The 17,344-nt window shown below is 41.8% G+C and overlaps 1 protein-coding gene across 1 annotated transcript; it reads right to left on the bottom strand.

Moving 5' to 3' along the window:
* Window positions 1–155: 155 nt before the first annotated feature.
* Window positions 156–15,739, bottom strand: itih5 (inter-alpha-trypsin inhibitor heavy chain 5). The gene is made up of 14 exons (XM_072377740.1): window positions 15,506–15,739; window positions 15,383–15,427; window positions 14,723–14,886; window positions 13,906–14,007; window positions 11,704–11,978; window positions 11,354–11,523; window positions 10,934–11,050; window positions 7,356–7,527; window positions 6,839–7,148; window positions 3,369–4,051; window positions 3,000–3,053; window positions 2,243–2,359; window positions 923–1,300; window positions 156–564 (listed from the first exon to the last, which is right to left on the bottom strand). The coding sequence occupies exons 1-14, from the start codon at window positions 15,614–15,616 to the stop codon at window positions 296–298; spliced, it is 2,967 nt and encodes a 988-aa protein (XP_072233841.1). The 5' UTR covers window positions 15,617–15,739; the 3' UTR covers window positions 156–295.
* Window positions 15,740–17,344: the final 1,605 nt, after the last annotated feature.

The raw sequence follows: 17,344 nt of genomic DNA, 5'->3' as shown, positions 1-17,344 counted from the left end.
TACTAGGGATGCTCTCTGTGGTAACCAGGTGTGATCCATGTTATTTGAGGGGAAAAATATGCAAAATTTACGTTTTTATGTCTCATAAATCAGCCTAGAAATGTGTTTTTAAATGTTTTATTTACATTAGTAAATGTGTAAATATAAGAGCACGTCATAAAGATTTGAATTAGAAATAGTAGAAAAATATATTCAAAAACAAACTGTTGGAAAGGAACTCGAAATGTGAAAATTTTGCGTTTTTCAGCTGTTTCAGTCTATTGGGATGTGATAACTAAAGTCAAATAACTGGAGTTCACAGCTGCCTCACACTGTTTGTGCCTTGTGGCCAGTCTCCTGTGTCGAACATGTGCGACATCAAATAGTCCTCATACTGTCCGTCTATCAGCTTGGCGGCATTGTTTCTGGCGAACCAGCAGTCCACGCTCTGCGTCCCGCTGTAGATCCTCCTGCTTTTGTGAACCACCGGCACCGAGCGGTTCTTCACCTTCAGGACCGGGGAGGGCGTCGTGTCTCCCTGTGTAGGACGCTCTGCCAATCCCACTTCCTCGTACAGGAACTGACCTAAAAGTACAGCAAATGTTCGTGATGTAGAAGAATGCATTGCCTCTTGGGGAATTTTGCCATTTTTTTTACATATCAGTCTGGAAAAAGTAAGTGTGGTGACTTTATCTGGGGGGGGCTTACTGTCTCAGACTTTGAAAATGCCTGGCCTAAGCCATTAGGATATTGACCATCACATGATCTTTTGTTTAGCACCAACTAGCATGTAACCATAGTTGATGATGAATCAAAAGCAGGAATTTGCTTGAGCAAATTAACCTTAACCTGCTGCCTCTGATGGTGGACAGCAAAGCTTGAAGACTTTTTAGATTTTCCCAGGAGATCATGGATGGTAGATCAGCACTTCTTTAACACCCACCTAGCAAGCCGTGGCAGTTGTGCGACAGCCCCTTGCTATTGCCGATGTAGAACCCCAAATGGTCTCTCTGGTAGGGAGCTGGGTTCTTGTACTGATGCAGCAAGATGACAAAGCTGATGTTCCCTCCGACCGTCACCGTCACATTCAAGTTTCCCACAATAGCCACAGACAGCATGCCACTGTCCACGGTCACGGTGGAGTGGCAGGGCAGGATCATGCGGTCCCGTCCATCCAGGATGACTTTCTTAGGAGTCACTTCAATGTAGGCGCGTTTGGGGTGATCTGCCACAATAGTGATGGTGCTGAAGTATGTGCGCTGCTGCTTGTGGCTGCCTGGTGGAGCTGGTGCACCGATCAGCTTACCGTTAACTGTCACACCTGAAGATACATAACAAATGTTTTGTTGTAAGGCAACTCTGATGGTAGAAAAAAACACTGGCAACTTACATCTGCACAAGTCTCATCAATCCATTTTCTATACCCGCTTAATCCAATTTAGGGTTGCGAGGGTGGGGCTGAAGCCTATTCCAGCTGCCATTGGATAAACCCTGGATAGGTCGCCAGTCCATTTCACGGCCACACAAAGACACACAACCATGCAGAACCCTTTTGTCTCACACTCACTCCTAGGGACAGTTTAGAGACACCAATTAACCTAATATGCATGTTTTTGGGTGGTGGGAGGAAGCCGGAGTATCCGGAGAGAACCCACACATACTCTACACAGAAAGGCCCCAGCAACTTACAAGTCTCAGTGTCTCTGAAACTAAAGGAGATTTGTATCAATTATTAACTTGCCACAGCAAGTTTGTTGGTACTGAACCAGGTTGTGAAAGGCTGTAATTTTTAAGCCAAATCATTGCTTTCTTTTTTGTTAACCAAACAACAAACACAAGATCATACACATCCATGGGTTGCAACGTTTTACTCTTGGCACAAATGAAGAAATGATTAAAATCTTTGATCTAAAATTCAAACCAAATGTCCAGAAACATTTCTAAAACCAAACAAAAACTTAAATTTGCCTACAACAAACTGAAATCTTGTATCCAACAAGTATGAACAACAGATTTCTCTTGAAAGCCAACGTAATCGAACGTGGAATTAAAACGAAGGACGATGTAACATAGTAGTTAAACCTATCTATCCCTGCCTCTATCCCAACCTATTTTTGTGTGTCGCTGGCGTACAATTATTGTATTTTCCAAATACGATGAGGTTGGACAGTGAAAAAACAGAGAATAATTTCTTTGGGCTGGTGCCTGTTAAACGGGGTTTGTTAAGAGCTGTGGTGCCTTCGAGCAGCATCATGAGCCTTACCAGAGTGTTTGTGGTCAGAGACCAGGCGAAGGACGTGCCCCGGCTCACCGTTGATGTTAAAGCACACGGTTAGTTTACTGAGGGGGAACTCCACCACAAAGTGGGGGTCACCGTCAGCTACAAGGGAGACAGAGACAAAAACAGTTATTTTACAAAGACAAAGACACTGCAAACATAACAAGTGTACATTTATAGTCATTTTATTGGATAAAATTAAGCTGTATTAGCTTGGTTGATTTTTTTTGTCTTTGAGACATTCTAAATTCCCTTAGACCTATGAGAACCTGCAAAGACTGAGAGATTAGAGAGTAACCCTAATGACAGGGTCATTAGCCTCCACTAGCGGCTTCTGATGGCTTCCCTCTCTTTACAATAACACATGCACACACATCCACTTCTTCACACTGCTCCCGACTCTGTCCCATCAGCATTTGCTCTCGTACTCGCACGCTCTAAGTGCCACTCAGTGCCTGCATTGGTATTTCAATTAGACCCTGTTCTTGTTCAGAGGAGTCCCCGAGCCTCGCTGTCCGTGTGATCCCCGCAGACAGCCTGACGAATATCTAAATTACAGGTCGCCCACTCAGAGAGAGAGTCTTCTGTACATCCTCCTCCTCTGCTCTTTCAAGTCTTACCACGGGGTCTCATAACTGCAACATGCAAGTTAGCAGCGAATAGGACTTGGAGACTATCAGATGAAACGGGGATGAAAAAATGTCCCAACTGTTTATATACAGGAAAGACTGTGTGGAGTCACCTGATGTTTTGGAGATGGTGATGGATTTCTTGACTGGTCTTCTTCCAACTTTACCTGCAAGGAAGATAATATTTATCTCCAGAGATATGCTTACAATATACTGAATACACATTGTCCTTTATGAAAATATTTAACCTCTTGTTGTCTCCAATATTGTGAGGATCATCTGCGTGTGAGTGTGTGTATGTCTGATGGGAAAAAGTGCTCAATGTATAGTTTAAATGAGTGTGTGAATGGGCCCCTGCAGAATTTACTGTAAAGCACTGAGAGAAAAAAGGAAAAAAAACAAGAAAAACTAAATATATATGAATGCAGCCCGTTGATTATTTACACATCCTGTGCAACCAGGCCTTCAGGGCACAGTCTTACCTATTTTGTTGCTCTGAGATGAAGTTTGACTACCAAGCTTCCTGTCTAGTTTCTCAGTCTTTTCATCGTCTGTGTCACCTGGCAGATCATTAGCAGGTGAGGCAGCCTCAGCAGCTGCTGGTGTAATGGTGGGTGCCGGCGCCAAGGTGCCATCAGCCAGGACTTCGGGCTTCTCCACCACCATGTTGGTGAGTGGAGTAAGGAAGTTATATGTCAAAGACAGGTTACTGGCCTGTTGGGTGTGATCGTCTCTCTCCTTGCTGGTTTGGCTGCGCAGCCGTGACCGTAGCTCTTCCTTAACGCTTAGGAAGCCCCAGACACGTTCCACAAAGTCTTCCGCAATGGATCCCAGAGCGATCCCCAATCCCTGTACTGCCCCTGATCCTGGAGTCTTAGCTCCAGCTGTCATTGCAGCAGTAGCGGCCTTCACATGCTTCTCTGTCTCAATCTGCCGGTGCCGCAGTGGCACATCACTCTCGAGGATGATGCTCCTGTCATTGTTGCTGGCAGTAACCTGGACACGGAGGGACTCTGTACTTTGGTTTGTGAGCTTGCCAGCGATGACGATCTCAGAGCCGTTGAAGTAGTTGGAGAATAGATTCTGAGTGACGTAACTGACCGAGTCCTCTGTGTAGTTGACCCTTATGTCAGACAGCAGAGGAGTTCCTATCTCGTCATAGAATCTACAACGGAACACAAAGGCATCTCAGATTGCATATGAATGATCGCAAAAGGATTACAAATCATGATAATTGGTCAAATCTACTGAAAGTGTCTTCAGAATGAGCATTCAGTCAAAAATTAGAACTCTGAAGAAGCTAACTGAGAGACAAAAGTTGTTCACTTTCGCTGTAATGGGCCCAGCATTAAGTAATAAAAAAATGTACGATTGCATGTTGAACCACAACCATTGTTTATCAGAAACTCCTATAGTAATCTCCATATAAGAAAAACATTTTATTATGGATATGAAGTTTTATGGTATTGCAGTCAAAGTAGTATTGACCCGTCATGTTTAACCGGGCTTTGGTCGTATGCACATCAGTGAGCAACGGATACAAATCACATTTGTCGTTATGTGATTGTCCTCTTGCTACACCATACGTACATCAATATTGGCAGTTCCTCACAGAGGCATTATCATCAGTTTACTGGCAATGGATTCCCAGACTGATCTTAAACTGACCCGTTTTCCCCTGGAAAGTAGAACACTGCTCAAACAACTAACAGATTTGTTCCTCTGACGAAGCTAGGGTCCAACTGTAGCATTTTGCTAATTTTGCCATCTATTTATTCATCCATCTTCTGCCACCTATCAGAGATTTATCCCCAGACCTCCCTCTCGTCTTGGGGTGAGGGACACCAGTTTTTCTCAAACTAGCAGGTGCTGGGCCCCTGTGGCCTCCTGCCTGTGGGACATGTTCACAGCACCTTCCCTTGAAGGTATCTAGGTTCAAACTAACCCGTCTGGTTCTTTAGGTGTGGAGAAGCAACAACTCTACTGTGAGCTGCTCCTGGATGACTGAACTTCTAACCCTTTCCCAAAGGGTGAGCCTAGCAGCCCTTCAGGGGAAACACATTTCAGTTGTTTGTAGTCACAATCTCATTCATTTGTTCACAGCCCACAGCTCAACCAAAGGTGAGGGTTGGAATAGAGCTAGATTTGTTCATTGGTAGGACAAATTCCTCAGAACCCTTTCGTATCTTTGTGTGGGTAAAGAGATAGTCTGGTGTCCACAACCAGAATGGACACCTCAGTGTTTGATGACTTTTGGAGGCTGAGAAGAGTTGGAACATACCTTTTATATTCTTATTTTCTATTTATTTTACCATTCATCCAGCAAGAATTGAGTGTGCATAACAAACTGTTATCAGGAATTAATTTTGTAGTTTCAAAATCCCATCCCAAATGATTGGACTATACATTTTTTAGCAACTCAAAAGCAGTACAATTTCTCCGCCTGCATTATAATCTACAATATATTGCCCCGCTTCTCGTAGTTGTAATAAAAATGGTGTGGTGTGTGTGTGTGTGTGTCCTGTCCGTATTGTCACAGCGTCGTAAACCTTCTCACCTCTTAACCAGCATGTTTGTTCAAGCGGGACAAGGGCTATTATCACAGTCTAACTGTTAACCCCACACGCATACTCAGACGCAGGTTTCGCAACACACACACACACACACACACACATTCCTGTGCAACTGAACAAACACCTTGTGTGTCAGAGTGCGGAAGAACGAAAGAGGAGGCCTGTGTGTAAAGGACTGAAAAAAAGAGGCCTAAGAGAGAAAAAAGGGAGGCTGTCCTCGTGTTTAAGTTGATTAAAGAGGTCTGTTTTCAGCACCGTCACATTTGCGGTCTACGGTCCCTCTCAGGTTGATGAAAGATGGACAGACGTGTCAGAGGGAGACGAGGGAGAAATTAAGGGCAACTAATAAACTCATAAAAGGCAGATTATACATGTCGGCATGGGAAAGGTATTTGGCAGTTCTTGCTTGTTAAAAGTTTTAGTCTCATATAAATTATCCTTTTTTTAAAGGCATAAATATACAGGGTTTGAAAAATACTTAACAGGTGATTGGATAAAGCTTGTGTAACTACCACACATGAACTTCTTTTAATCAGATTAATGCGTTGCTAACTGACCCTGTGATCGGTGATAAGAGCCGCCATTATTGACTCTTGTCAAACTTAAAACCTCCTTATTGTTGCCAGCGTCATATTCTTTTTTTTTTTTCTCGGAACTATTGTGCCTTGGCTATAAGCGCGATAGCTTTGAGCCTTGCAATGTGAACTGCAATCACAGTTTCACATATTTTGCTGGAGTCCAGCTGCCAGCTGCAAGATCATTTTGGACGTTATGTAGACCATGTTTTTAAACCAGTTTCGGTCCAGTGTCAGACTGCTTTTCAGACAGTCTACCACCAGTTTTATTCCAGTTTCTTATTAAGTTATCATGACTTTCAAGCCAGTTTATTCTTCTGAATTACATATTCAAACTTTTATTAGATCCCTTTCATGTCAGTTTTATAAAACTGTTAAGAAACTTTGTCAGACTTACCGGAGGCCACTTTAAATGTTTCCCCTTTACTGTCAAACCGGTTTGAAACCACTTTTACACCAGTTCCAGATTAAAGTAAAGTCAAGCCAGTCTTAGACTCTTTTCAGGCGACTAAAGGATGAAAAAGAAGCTGCCTTTATTTCTCTAAATGCAGCAACCAAAATTTTGAGTGAAGATCATCTAAATATAGGTTTCAAACCCCATTTTGTTGTTATTATTTTTTTTTTACCAGTGCAAGATGACTGTTATATTTACAACAGGAAAATATGAAATAAGAAATCCCTGCTCATAACAAACAAAAGCTTGAAAGCTAAAGCAGTACGAAGTACAACACAGCCTGTGACTTAAGAAATATTTCATCAACACATGACCAGACTGAAAAACACAGAACTGAAACAAAGATATACCCTTTAAGCATAGCGCTGGCGTCAGCGTCCTCGTGGATGCGCCTCATCATCCCGCAGTTATCCAGAGCCATACGCTCCAGCAGCCGGTAGTCCACGTCATTACCAATCCCAATTGTGAAGATGCAGAACTTCTCCTGCACAGCTGAGCGAGTGTTCCCAAGGATGGAAGTGGACTGGATCTCTCCGACGGTGGGCCGTCCGTCCGTCAGGAAAATAATGAGAGAGACACTGTTAGGGCTGCTGTCAGGGCCTGAGAGGTAATCACGAAGCAGAGAAGAGCCAGTCTGGATGGCGTCATCGATGTTTGTGCCTGCAGTGAAGGACAAAAGTGTCAAGGATACGGAAATACATGAACCAAGTCTCACTTTAGAAGTTTTTATTGCCCTGAGGGAAAGCTCATTAAACAACTGGTTTTCCACTCAAACATCCAGTAAGCTGTATGATTTATGAGACATTTTTTAAACCAGAAACTCTAAATCTTGCGGCATTAAGATAAAAAATAGATTAAATCTCTCACCTCCAGTCGGCATCAGCAGGTAAATAAATTTCTTGGCATCTCTTATAGTCAGTGGGGTCACCGGCACGAGACGATTCGGCTGCCAAACTTTGATCTTATTGGAGAAGCTGATGAAGTTGAAATGGTCGCCGGGTCGCAGATCCCTCACGATGGTGAACAGAGCGTCTTTCGTCTAAGGGGAGAGTCACAGATAAAAGGAATAAAAGGAAAATAGCTCTTTCCTCCATGAACATTCTATTCAAACTGCACTGCTCATAAAAATCTGTTGGAGAACCCCAATTCCAAAAAAGTCAGGATGCTGTGTAAAATGCAAATAGAGACAGGCCGCAATGAACTTATAAACTAATATTTAATTCGGAGTAGAAAAACGTTGAGAGTGAGACATTTGACACATTTTATGTGAAATTTTAGCTCATCTTGAATTTCATGGCAGCAACACATCTAAAATACTTATGACGGGGCCATGTTTACCACTGTATAGCATCCCATCTGCTTTTAACAACAGTCTGTAAACATCTGGTAACTGAGGAGACCAGTTATTGGCGATTTAGGAGAGGAATGTTGTCCCACTCTTACCTTGATATACGATTCTAGCTGCTCAACAGTTCTGGTTCTTTTTTGTTTTTGTTTTTTGAAGGACGCAGCATCCATGATTTCCAAAAAGAAATATAAATGTTAATTTCTCTGACCACAGAATATTTTTCCACTTTACCTATATTTTAAATCAGCTTTGGTCCAGAGAAGACGGCAGTGTTTCTGAATCATGTTCACGTTTTTTTTTTCTCTGCATGACAGAGCTTTAACCTGCGGATGCCAAGGTGAACTGTGTTCACAGACTTCTGGAAGTGTTCCCGAGTCCATGCAGTGATTTCCAGGATATAATCATACAATCTGTTTTTAAATCAGTGCTGCCTGAGGGCCTGAAGATCACAGATCTTCAGCGTTGTCCTTGTGCACAGTTATGTCCCCAGATTCTCTGAATCTTTTGCTGATATTACGTACTGCAGATAATGGAACATTCAAAGTTTTCACAACTTTACATTGAGGGATAATATTCTGATATTGCTTCAGAATTTGAAGACAGTTGTTTTTGCTCATTGCTGAACATCTGTCCATCTTTACTCCTGAGAGACTCTGCCTCTCAAATGTGCTCTTTTATAACCTGCTGCTAACTAACCTAATTAGCTACGACATGTCCCTCCAACTGTGTCTTTTAGTCCCGGTTACTGTACTTTTCCAGCCTTTTTTAAGCCTCATCCTGTCCTTCTCTGAAACATGTTGCTGCCATCAAATTCAAGATGAGCTCATAATTTCCATGAAATAGTAAAACAAGTCTAAACTTTTTCAAGCTGCTGTTGTATCAACTGTCAGATTAAGTTGAGAATGAGAGGTACCGGTGAAGCTTTGTGCGTGTATACACATTTGAATAGGAAAAGCTACCTCCTTCCACTTTTCCGCCTTCACAATCTCAGCAGCTCCAGATGTGAGGAATACATCTGGCCAAGTTTTGAGATATATAACTAGGTGCTGCAAGGATCTCTAGATGTCTGTATTTACTGTATACACCAGGGATCAGAACCACATAATGGACAACACTGAAACCCTCTATTGTAAAGCCACATCAGAACACACTTGTTCTTTTCCTGCGACTTGCTGGGGTCTGGTGATGAGAGGGAGGGCAGCTCAAGGGGTCGAGGGTGCTGTTGTCTAGAAAGTTCCATGACCACATAGACGGCGACCTTCCTCCCTCACAGCTTGACCTTGTGCTGTATATTTCCAATTTTCTTACTTGCTGCAAATCTGCTTTCCAGTTTCTCTGCTCCTCTGGTTCTGTACTCTTTCCTGATGGCAGCTGCAGAGAACAGCTCTGAGTCTAGCTGAGAGTATCATCGTGCTATTGCAGACGGAAAAAAGGGTCCGATATTGATATTCCAGTGGGAGAGGGAGGGAGGAGGTGGGTGGTCACGTTTTTTCAGCTTTTCCAGTGAAGCTATCAAAGTACAATTTGAAAAGAGGGGAGGACATTATTTGTAAAGGAAACAGGACTGTCAGAAAGTTCATCAAATTTCCTCACATTTGCTTGGGAAAAAGAGTTGAGAATAATTTTTTATATTGCTCCTGCTCCGAGGTTAATGTGAAAATACTGTTGGTATTCAGTGCATTTTCCAACATGTTTCTATATGTTGTCTTCTTTAAAGCTGCTACTGTTATGTTACTGTTGTACAACTTTATTATTCATTGAATTTTATCAAAATTATTTAAAAGCTTCAGCCTCAACTTCATTGTGATCTTTCCTAGGGCCAAGGGTCTGTTTCTAATCTGAGGGATCATTTTTGCTGTTGTACTTCCATGCTTTAATGTGGACTGATACCAGGTTTTAAGGAATGTTTCCTTGTAAAATTACCACCACTCTGTCTGCAGAACGTCTCTCTGCTCTCGGACCAGTAGGTTGATTAGGAAAAGTGCTTTGGTGGGTTTCCTCTTCTATATCATTCGTTCTAGTAAAATGTTCACTGCAAACTTGCTGGTCTGCAGTACGAAATGTAGCAGTAATGTAGAAGGAGCATTTATATCCACTTGTAGCACAACAAGCCATGGCTTCATGGTCCCAGTTCCTCAAAGGTAGCATGTGGACACACTTTCACTTATATTTCCGTGAACATTTGCCCCTTGGATTATGTTTTCGTAAGTCTGCAGTCACCAGTTGGAGCATTTTGCTCAATATTGTACTGATTCTAATCTTTTCTGTCCCTTTTTATGATTTAGTCCGTTAAAGAAGAATAAAGAGGACCATGATTTAAAAAAAAAAAGTAAAGTTCAATTATCCTGAAGTAACTGTGTAACAATTACTGACATCTAGTGGTCAAGTTTTAGATTACAATCATCTCAAATGATGTCCACCCACTGTCAGCAAATGACATATGTCTCAGCTGGCCAAATGTCACAGTCAAGAAGAAAACAAGCAACCTAAACATGACTCCTAAAATCTTTCCTCTTCTTCAGCAATTTCCATACGGGGCAAACCACAACAATGTTTGTCTTTGTTTTCCACCTTCGCCTTGTTGAAAATTTGCTTCACCTCTTCATGTTTTTGCTTTCATTTGATTTAATTTTGCTTTTCACACAACACTCAAAAGTGTATCCTGAAATTTCTCACAAAACAGCATCCACAACTTCCAATTCCCTAATTTTCTTCTTCTTTGCCCCCTTCTAAACAATACTCTTCTTCTATGTGACAGTAATATGGCCTTCCTCTGTCAAAAGACCAGTCTACCAGTCTAAGGTAAGAAAAACATATTTAATTTAACTCAGCAATCAGATACGTAGATATCATTGTTACACAAAGCAACTCTTTAGAGGTCAAGCGCTAAATCTGAGGTCACCATATAAGCAACTTAATGCACCCTTATAGGACTTTTCCAAATCAACGTCATCTCTGTAATCATGCTGTAATAATGACTATAACAGTAAACAATGTGAACAGAATATTTACCGTTATTCACTATTTAAAAACATTTTGGTGTATCTGATGTAATTGAACAAAAGGAGTTGGGATAAAGGTAAAGTGTTACTTTTACCTGTCTGATCTTCGTCCCCAACATGGAGGCGCTGGTGTCGATCACAAACACCACATTCTTGGGCACAGCAGGCAGGTCTTTGGGGGCGAAGTAGTGGACGAAATGTCCATTTAAAACCTTGGGGAGACAGTAACGCAGCAGGCAGTGAGATTGGTTGCATTTGCAGGTCTGTGCTGAGGACAGACAGAAGAGTTTGGCAGCACAGCGAGGCTGCTGGCAGGAAGATAGAGAAATTAATGACTAACAGGTGGGTGGAGGAGGGTGTAGTTCAGAGTGTGATTAGATGAGAAATGTGTCTGCATGCACAAGAAATATTGCAACTGTTTTTTTACACATTTGTTCTCTTTGTTTGGAACTGTCTTCCCAGAGTTTGCCAGTTATCTAACTGTAGGGTCATTATGACATGAAATGTGCTCTCACCTGGATGTCTCCAATCCCCATGTCTCTCTGGACATCATAGCGGATCACAAAGTCTCCCAGGATGCCACTGGTGGTGATCTTGGCTTGTTGGACGATGTTTGGGCTAAAGGTGATCTTCCATACGTTCTTTTCGTTTTTGATCACAGTGGTGATGGGAAGCTCGGACTTGGCTAAAGCACGAAGACAGGATGGGTGTCATGTCAAAACCATGAAATAAATAAACTGTCCATGAACTCATAAGGGATGGATGAAAGGCATGAGAGAAATAAAATTTTGACATTTTCATTTGATTAAGTACTAAACCAAAACTTGAATATAAAAGCTTAAGTTTGTGCTCAATATCTACAAACCTGGAATCTTGGATGCTTTAAGACCAGTTGCTGTGTTGGCAGAACTCTTGCCTTTGCGGAGAGGCAGCACCTCCAGGTCTGTGATGGCCGAATGGTCAACAATAGTCACGTCAAGGCTGAGACGGCTAACCAGCTGCAGGGGTCTCAGGCTGGTGACGTGTTCGTAGCGTCCCAGCCGGCGCTGCAGAAGCTCTTCATACATCAGCAGGAAGACGGCCCGGTTCCTACCAGGTATGTTAACTGCCATTCTGAACACTTCCACCTCAGGCTCTGGACTGGAGAGGAGACAGTGAGAGAAGCTGGTGATGCAGGGCGACAATTGTCATTCTTAAGGCTTTTTCTTAATTCTCCAGATGTTCTTTGTTGCTTTTATTTTTCACTTTCTTCTTCTTCTGAAATTCCTGTGCCTTGGGATAGCTATCATGCTGGATCAGTCCACCTCTGGTGAGCGTCTGAAGAGTAGGAGTAATTTAGTCCGCTAGTGATTAGGGATACAGTATCCATTTGTGCTGCTTCTATAAAGCTATACATTTTTTTTCATCCATGCAATCCCATCATCACACTCCTACCTCCATGCTCCACTCTCAGAACTTTGCACTCAATGTGGTAGTTCCTGACCAGGTTAACACCAAACACACATGGCTCCAAACCTTTTTTTTAGGTTTTGGGCACCAGTAGCCTTGATTTGACAGTGGGTAGACAGGAAAGAAACATGCAGCAAAACTCAAGGAACTTCAACCAGTTGAGCTATACGGCACCCCAAGAACTCCAAACTTTAATCTTGCAGTTATGTGCTAAATAATTAGTAATTAGAAAACCAGCTAAGCTCTTTCAATAACCCAGATTTCTGTTAATAGTGGCTTTGACATGTCTGAAGCAATTTCCTGTCTATTTTTTAGAGATAGATTTAGTTGTAGGATGACAACAGCGGCTAATGATTGATATTCCTCCTCCATTTCACTTCTGCTTCAATGTTTTCACAAAGTTTTAATTGTTTGCTAATGTTCCCGTACACACAGTTTGTCTGAGAGCTCTTTCCCATGTGGAGCTATGACACAGACATACAGTCGTGTGAAGAAGAAAGTACACATTCTCTGAATGTCAAGGTCAAAGAACTGTAAAACAATATGAAAAAGAAAAAAAAACCTTTGGCCCTCAGCAGGTCTTAATATTAGGTGAGCACGACATGAAGATGAGTAACAACACAAGACATATTACACAGTCATGATTTGGTGAACAGAAAATAAGCCAGATGGAGGAAACAGTGTGTGAAAAAAAGTTAGTACACACCATGATTCCATTGCTTCCAAAGAACTGCTGTTCAAGAACCATCTTGAACAGCAATAACCTTTGGTCATCTCCACTTTGGCCTGTTCTGCACAAAGGACATTGTTCCAGAAGTCTTGTGGTTTGTTCAAATGCAGCTTTACGGACTTAAGCCGCACTGTCATGCTCTTTTTAGAGAGAAGAGGCTTTCTTCTGCAACTCTTCCAAACAAGCCATCCTTGTTCAGTCTTTTTCTAATTGTCCTGTCGTGAACTTTAACTTGAGAAATTGAGAAAGTTCTGGTGTTAAAGAAGGATTTTGTAACCATGTTCATGTTATGAGGCTAACTTTAAATCACATTCTAAGCATTTTCTCTAAAAGATTTCACCTTTATCTGGAACTTTATCTTAACTGGGAGCTTTAATGCTTGTGTGACCAGACATACTGAAATCTGAGGGTTGCTCAATTCAAATTACAACTCAGGGACATTGCAACAAATTGTAGAGGTGGGAGGAACTACTGCATAGCTGCTACATGTGGTGATATCATCACTGTATCCCACATGTTTCACTTCAATCTGGATCCTCGCCCTCCGGTCTGTTTACAGTGGAGTTACTGAATCACTAAATCTCTTTTAATGAAATGCCACTTTTTGCATGACAGCTGGACAGGCTATGAAGTCACTTCTTCCACATGTCACGTCTTGGGTCATGGATTTATGTGACAATTCTCATCTGCAGATACATGACTGCACAATCTGTCCGCTCACAAAAATATACAGTCCCTCTCTGTGGCTGCTATTGTGGTCAAAGAGGTTCCTGATGGGATACTTATCAGCCTGTGTTTGCTAAGCAGAAACACTGCAGAAAGCAATACTGTGTAATTGCCGGATTGCAGGCGCGGTCACACACAAACTCAATCTTGGGATTTTCATACCTTGTGTCACTTGATTCTTTGTTTTTCGGTTTGCCGTTCTTCTGTTTGACCCTCTTTTCCTTTGGCCTGACCTTGCTCTGGTAGACACGCCCTCCAATGATCCTGGTTCAGGGGGGGTCAGAGGTCAGGGTTTAGAGCCGAGCACATATTCAGGACCACTATTGTCACAGTTCAACTAGATTTTCTCGGACAAAGGACACAGAAAATCCTGTCATTACCTATTTACGGGAACCCTTCCTGCACATGAGTGAACTAATATGTGCGTGTGTGTTAACGGTGTTATAAAAATTTTAATCTCTTCTTCTGTCCTTGCTATCATCCCCATAGCAACTGAACCATCATAAATAATTTCAGCCACTGAATCTTGTGCGTCTCGCTCTTGAGCTGAAAACCACAGGGAGTTTTTGTAGTTTTAAAGTTAAATCTCATAGAAACTTTATTATATATTTGAGTTTACTTGTCACTAAAACTCTGCTTGCCATTGTAATGAGAGTCTACTTCTAAATATTACTCGACACTGGCTACAAATTGCCCAAAAAATTAAAATGTCTCACTAAAACCTTCTAAAACCCGCTGATAACCATGGTTATTGGTTACACCCATAGAAATGTCAATAAGCATTTCAATGGAGAGCTCTTTAGAGCTCAATGGATTTTACTTTTAGATTTGCTTCATCTTCAAGATCAGGAAAAGTTGGTCTAAGTTCCAAATTTTCTAGCTATGGTGTCAAATCCAAGCATTATCGTAAGTGTGATCATCCATGCTTTTAGGCCCACTATCTGCGAGTTGCTGTTCAAAGGACCTGCTTGGTTCTTACATGGTGAAGTTGGAGACGTATGCTTCAGCGGGGATATGAAACTGGAAGACGCCCTCAGAGGCGGCGGAGTGCCGGTTGAGCATGGCGCAGTGCACCGCAGTGAAGGCGTAGCGGGAGATGATGGTGGTCTTGATGGAGAGCTCCTGTATGAGAGGTTTGGTCTCCTGAAAGAGAAAACCATCAACACTCCAAAAATTATCCGCTGAGGAATACAATCTGGAGCGGAGTTGCTAGTGCAACATTTGGCACGATATGCATAGTTTTTGCGGGCATGAAAACTCAAAACTCATCTGCTGAATAAATAACAATAAATTCCTCATTTTTATTTTTGCCCATCACACCAAATAACGCATCCTGATGGCAGCTGTACTCACACACGGTTACAATTACTAGTGCAGCTGAATTGCGATGAGCTAAGATCCAGATCATTACAGATACTCTGGCACATCATTGCTTTTGGCGGATCTCCTGCGCGTACGCCCAAAGCGCACAAGTTCGAAGTGACACAACCCACTTCTAAATAACTTTAACTAGGTCATCCATTCCATACTAGAATATTGAGTCCATTACAATCTAATCAAAGGACCTCGATACTTATCCCCTGCCTACACAACTCAAGTTTGATGAACAGAATGTAGCCTAAAAAGATGCTTATCTTACCTTGGCCAGTATTGTTTTCACCTGCCGAGGGACTCTGCGCGGCGCCTGTATACAAACATGGTCATTATCGGACAAAATCTAAACACTTGTATGGACATCAGCGTGATGTGGAAAATGTCTTACAATGTCTAAGTCAAAGTCTGACAGGTCCATATCATCCTCAAACTGTGGCTCCTCAAGTTGTCCCTGTGCACTGAGCAGGCTGAAGCGCAGCAGTAGAGCCAACAGCAGCATCTCGCAGCTCCTCTTTAAAAGTCTTCACAAAGATGAATGAGACATCATGCCTCTGAATCTGCGTCTGAGAGAGTGTGAGACGATGCAGAGGAGAACAAAATACGCCCACCTCCTGGAGGGTGAAAGATGCAGTGTTTCAGTCCCGTCGGAAAAGGAGGAGGCGCAAAGTTGGAATGAGCAGGTAGAGATTACATTAAGAAATAAACGGCCCACAGTGCAGAACCAAAAGAGATGTGACGATTGAGCTTGAGTCGTTTTTATTCAAATACTGTTTGAAAACAAAAATATTCAGAACTTCTTAGCTCCACTAGGTGGCGGATTAATAAAATCCAGCATGAATAAGAAACATGTGACACAGGTAAATGTAGTGTACATTGAACCAATAATAAACGAGTGCTTTAGAGCTATTGTTCTTGTGTCATTTGGCATACCTCAGCCTTTTCTCGCTGTTTTCCTGCATCAAAAATGACTTCTTGAACTCCTTGCATGGAGACAATTTCTGATGAGGCTTCGGTGAAGAGTAGATGGATCAACTGAAGGTCCAGGTGCATCTCTCAGGTCCGGATTCAGGCTTTTTTCCTATCTCTTCAGGGCATGACTTTCAGATAATACTCATCTGCTGTAAATATATATAAATATTTATTACGCCTATCACCTTTGTCCTCCATTCGTCCAGTTTCCTCAAATTCTTTGATTACACATTGCACACGATGCTCAGATAGGGCAGGTTTTCAGTTAATTGCTCTTTAGGAATGCCCTTGCTGGTGCAAAAATACTATTTTATGTCTGTCGTCCTGTTGTATTTGGCATTTTTCGTAGATGCAACTAAAAAAGTGGAAACAAATGATGTGTGTGTGTGACAGGCTGCTTGCAACAAGGCGCAAAAAGACATATTTCAGAATTGGTTCTTAGTTTCCTGTCGTATATGTATAGACATAGCACTTGTTCAACCGGTTTCCTCTTCTTTCCTCTTAAATGATTCATCGTTCGGAGTTGAGTGGCTTAACAAACATAGGGAAAAAAAAGAAACGCTTTCTTTTTAAACTCAAGTACTGGACAGGTAAGGACTGCACAGAAAATGAGTGAAATAACAGCCATCATCCAAAGGAAGAAAAACCTTTGACGGACCTTCAGGAACCCTGGAGAATTATTGCTTAAGACCACTATAAACCATTACAAGAAAGTTTGGCTGCTTGCAAGCAAAATATGAAAAAAAAAGAAAACGAGGGATGAGGGACTTTTCTGCAACACTGTATCAACATCTCTATCATTGTGTACACTTGTAGTCATCATCCACATGTTGTTGTTGTCAGATGGACCAGCTTAGCTGCAGATGCAGCAGCTAATAAGTGGACTCCATCCACAATAAGGCCAAGATAAGCTCATAAAAACATTCTGGTTTTGGGTCAGTTTTAGCTACTCAACAGCCTGGGTTCACACAGCCTTTTTGGTGCTCTGCTCAGTTTGGCTTTATTTACAATCACATTTATTTAAAAAAAAATATCCAAAGGACAACACGAACAGGCCAGTTAAGGGGCTCATGATTTATGTCAATAAGTTTTTCTTTTTTTTTTTTTAAACAACTTTTCAACAACTTGTAGAACAATTCTATTGAAGAGCTTGTGTTCAGAATGAAATTTACCTCAATTCACTTATATTTCAAAAGTGCCAAATCACAACTAATGTTATTTCAAGTCTCTTCAAAGATGCAGCCCATTTCAAGCCACT

This window comes from Leuresthes tenuis, unplaced genomic scaffold (assembly GCF_036924035.1).
Source record: "Leuresthes tenuis unplaced genomic scaffold, fLeuTen1.0.hap1 SCAF_23, whole genome shotgun sequence".
NCBI classification, from domain to species: domain Eukaryota; kingdom Metazoa; phylum Chordata; class Actinopteri; order Atheriniformes; family Atherinopsidae; genus Leuresthes; species Leuresthes tenuis.
The sequence above is the reverse complement of the archived record's forward strand: the minus strand, read 5'-3'. Positions and strand labels throughout refer to the sequence as shown.

Excerpts from the sequence above, each read along its gene's own strand:
- itih5 (XM_072377740.1), bottom strand. The coding sequence starts at position 15,616 with ATGCTGCTGTTGGCTCTACTGCTGCGCTTCAGCCTGCTCAGTGCACAG. Across the intron at positions 15,428-15,505 it reads CAGACTTTGACTTAGACATT|GCGCCGCGCAGAGTCCCTCG; the intron begins GTAAGACATTTT and ends GTTTGTATACAG. Across the intron at positions 3,054-3,368 it reads ATCTCAGAGCAACAAAATAG|GTAAAGTTGGAAGAAGACCA; the intron begins GTAAGACTGTGC and ends TCTTCCTTGCAG.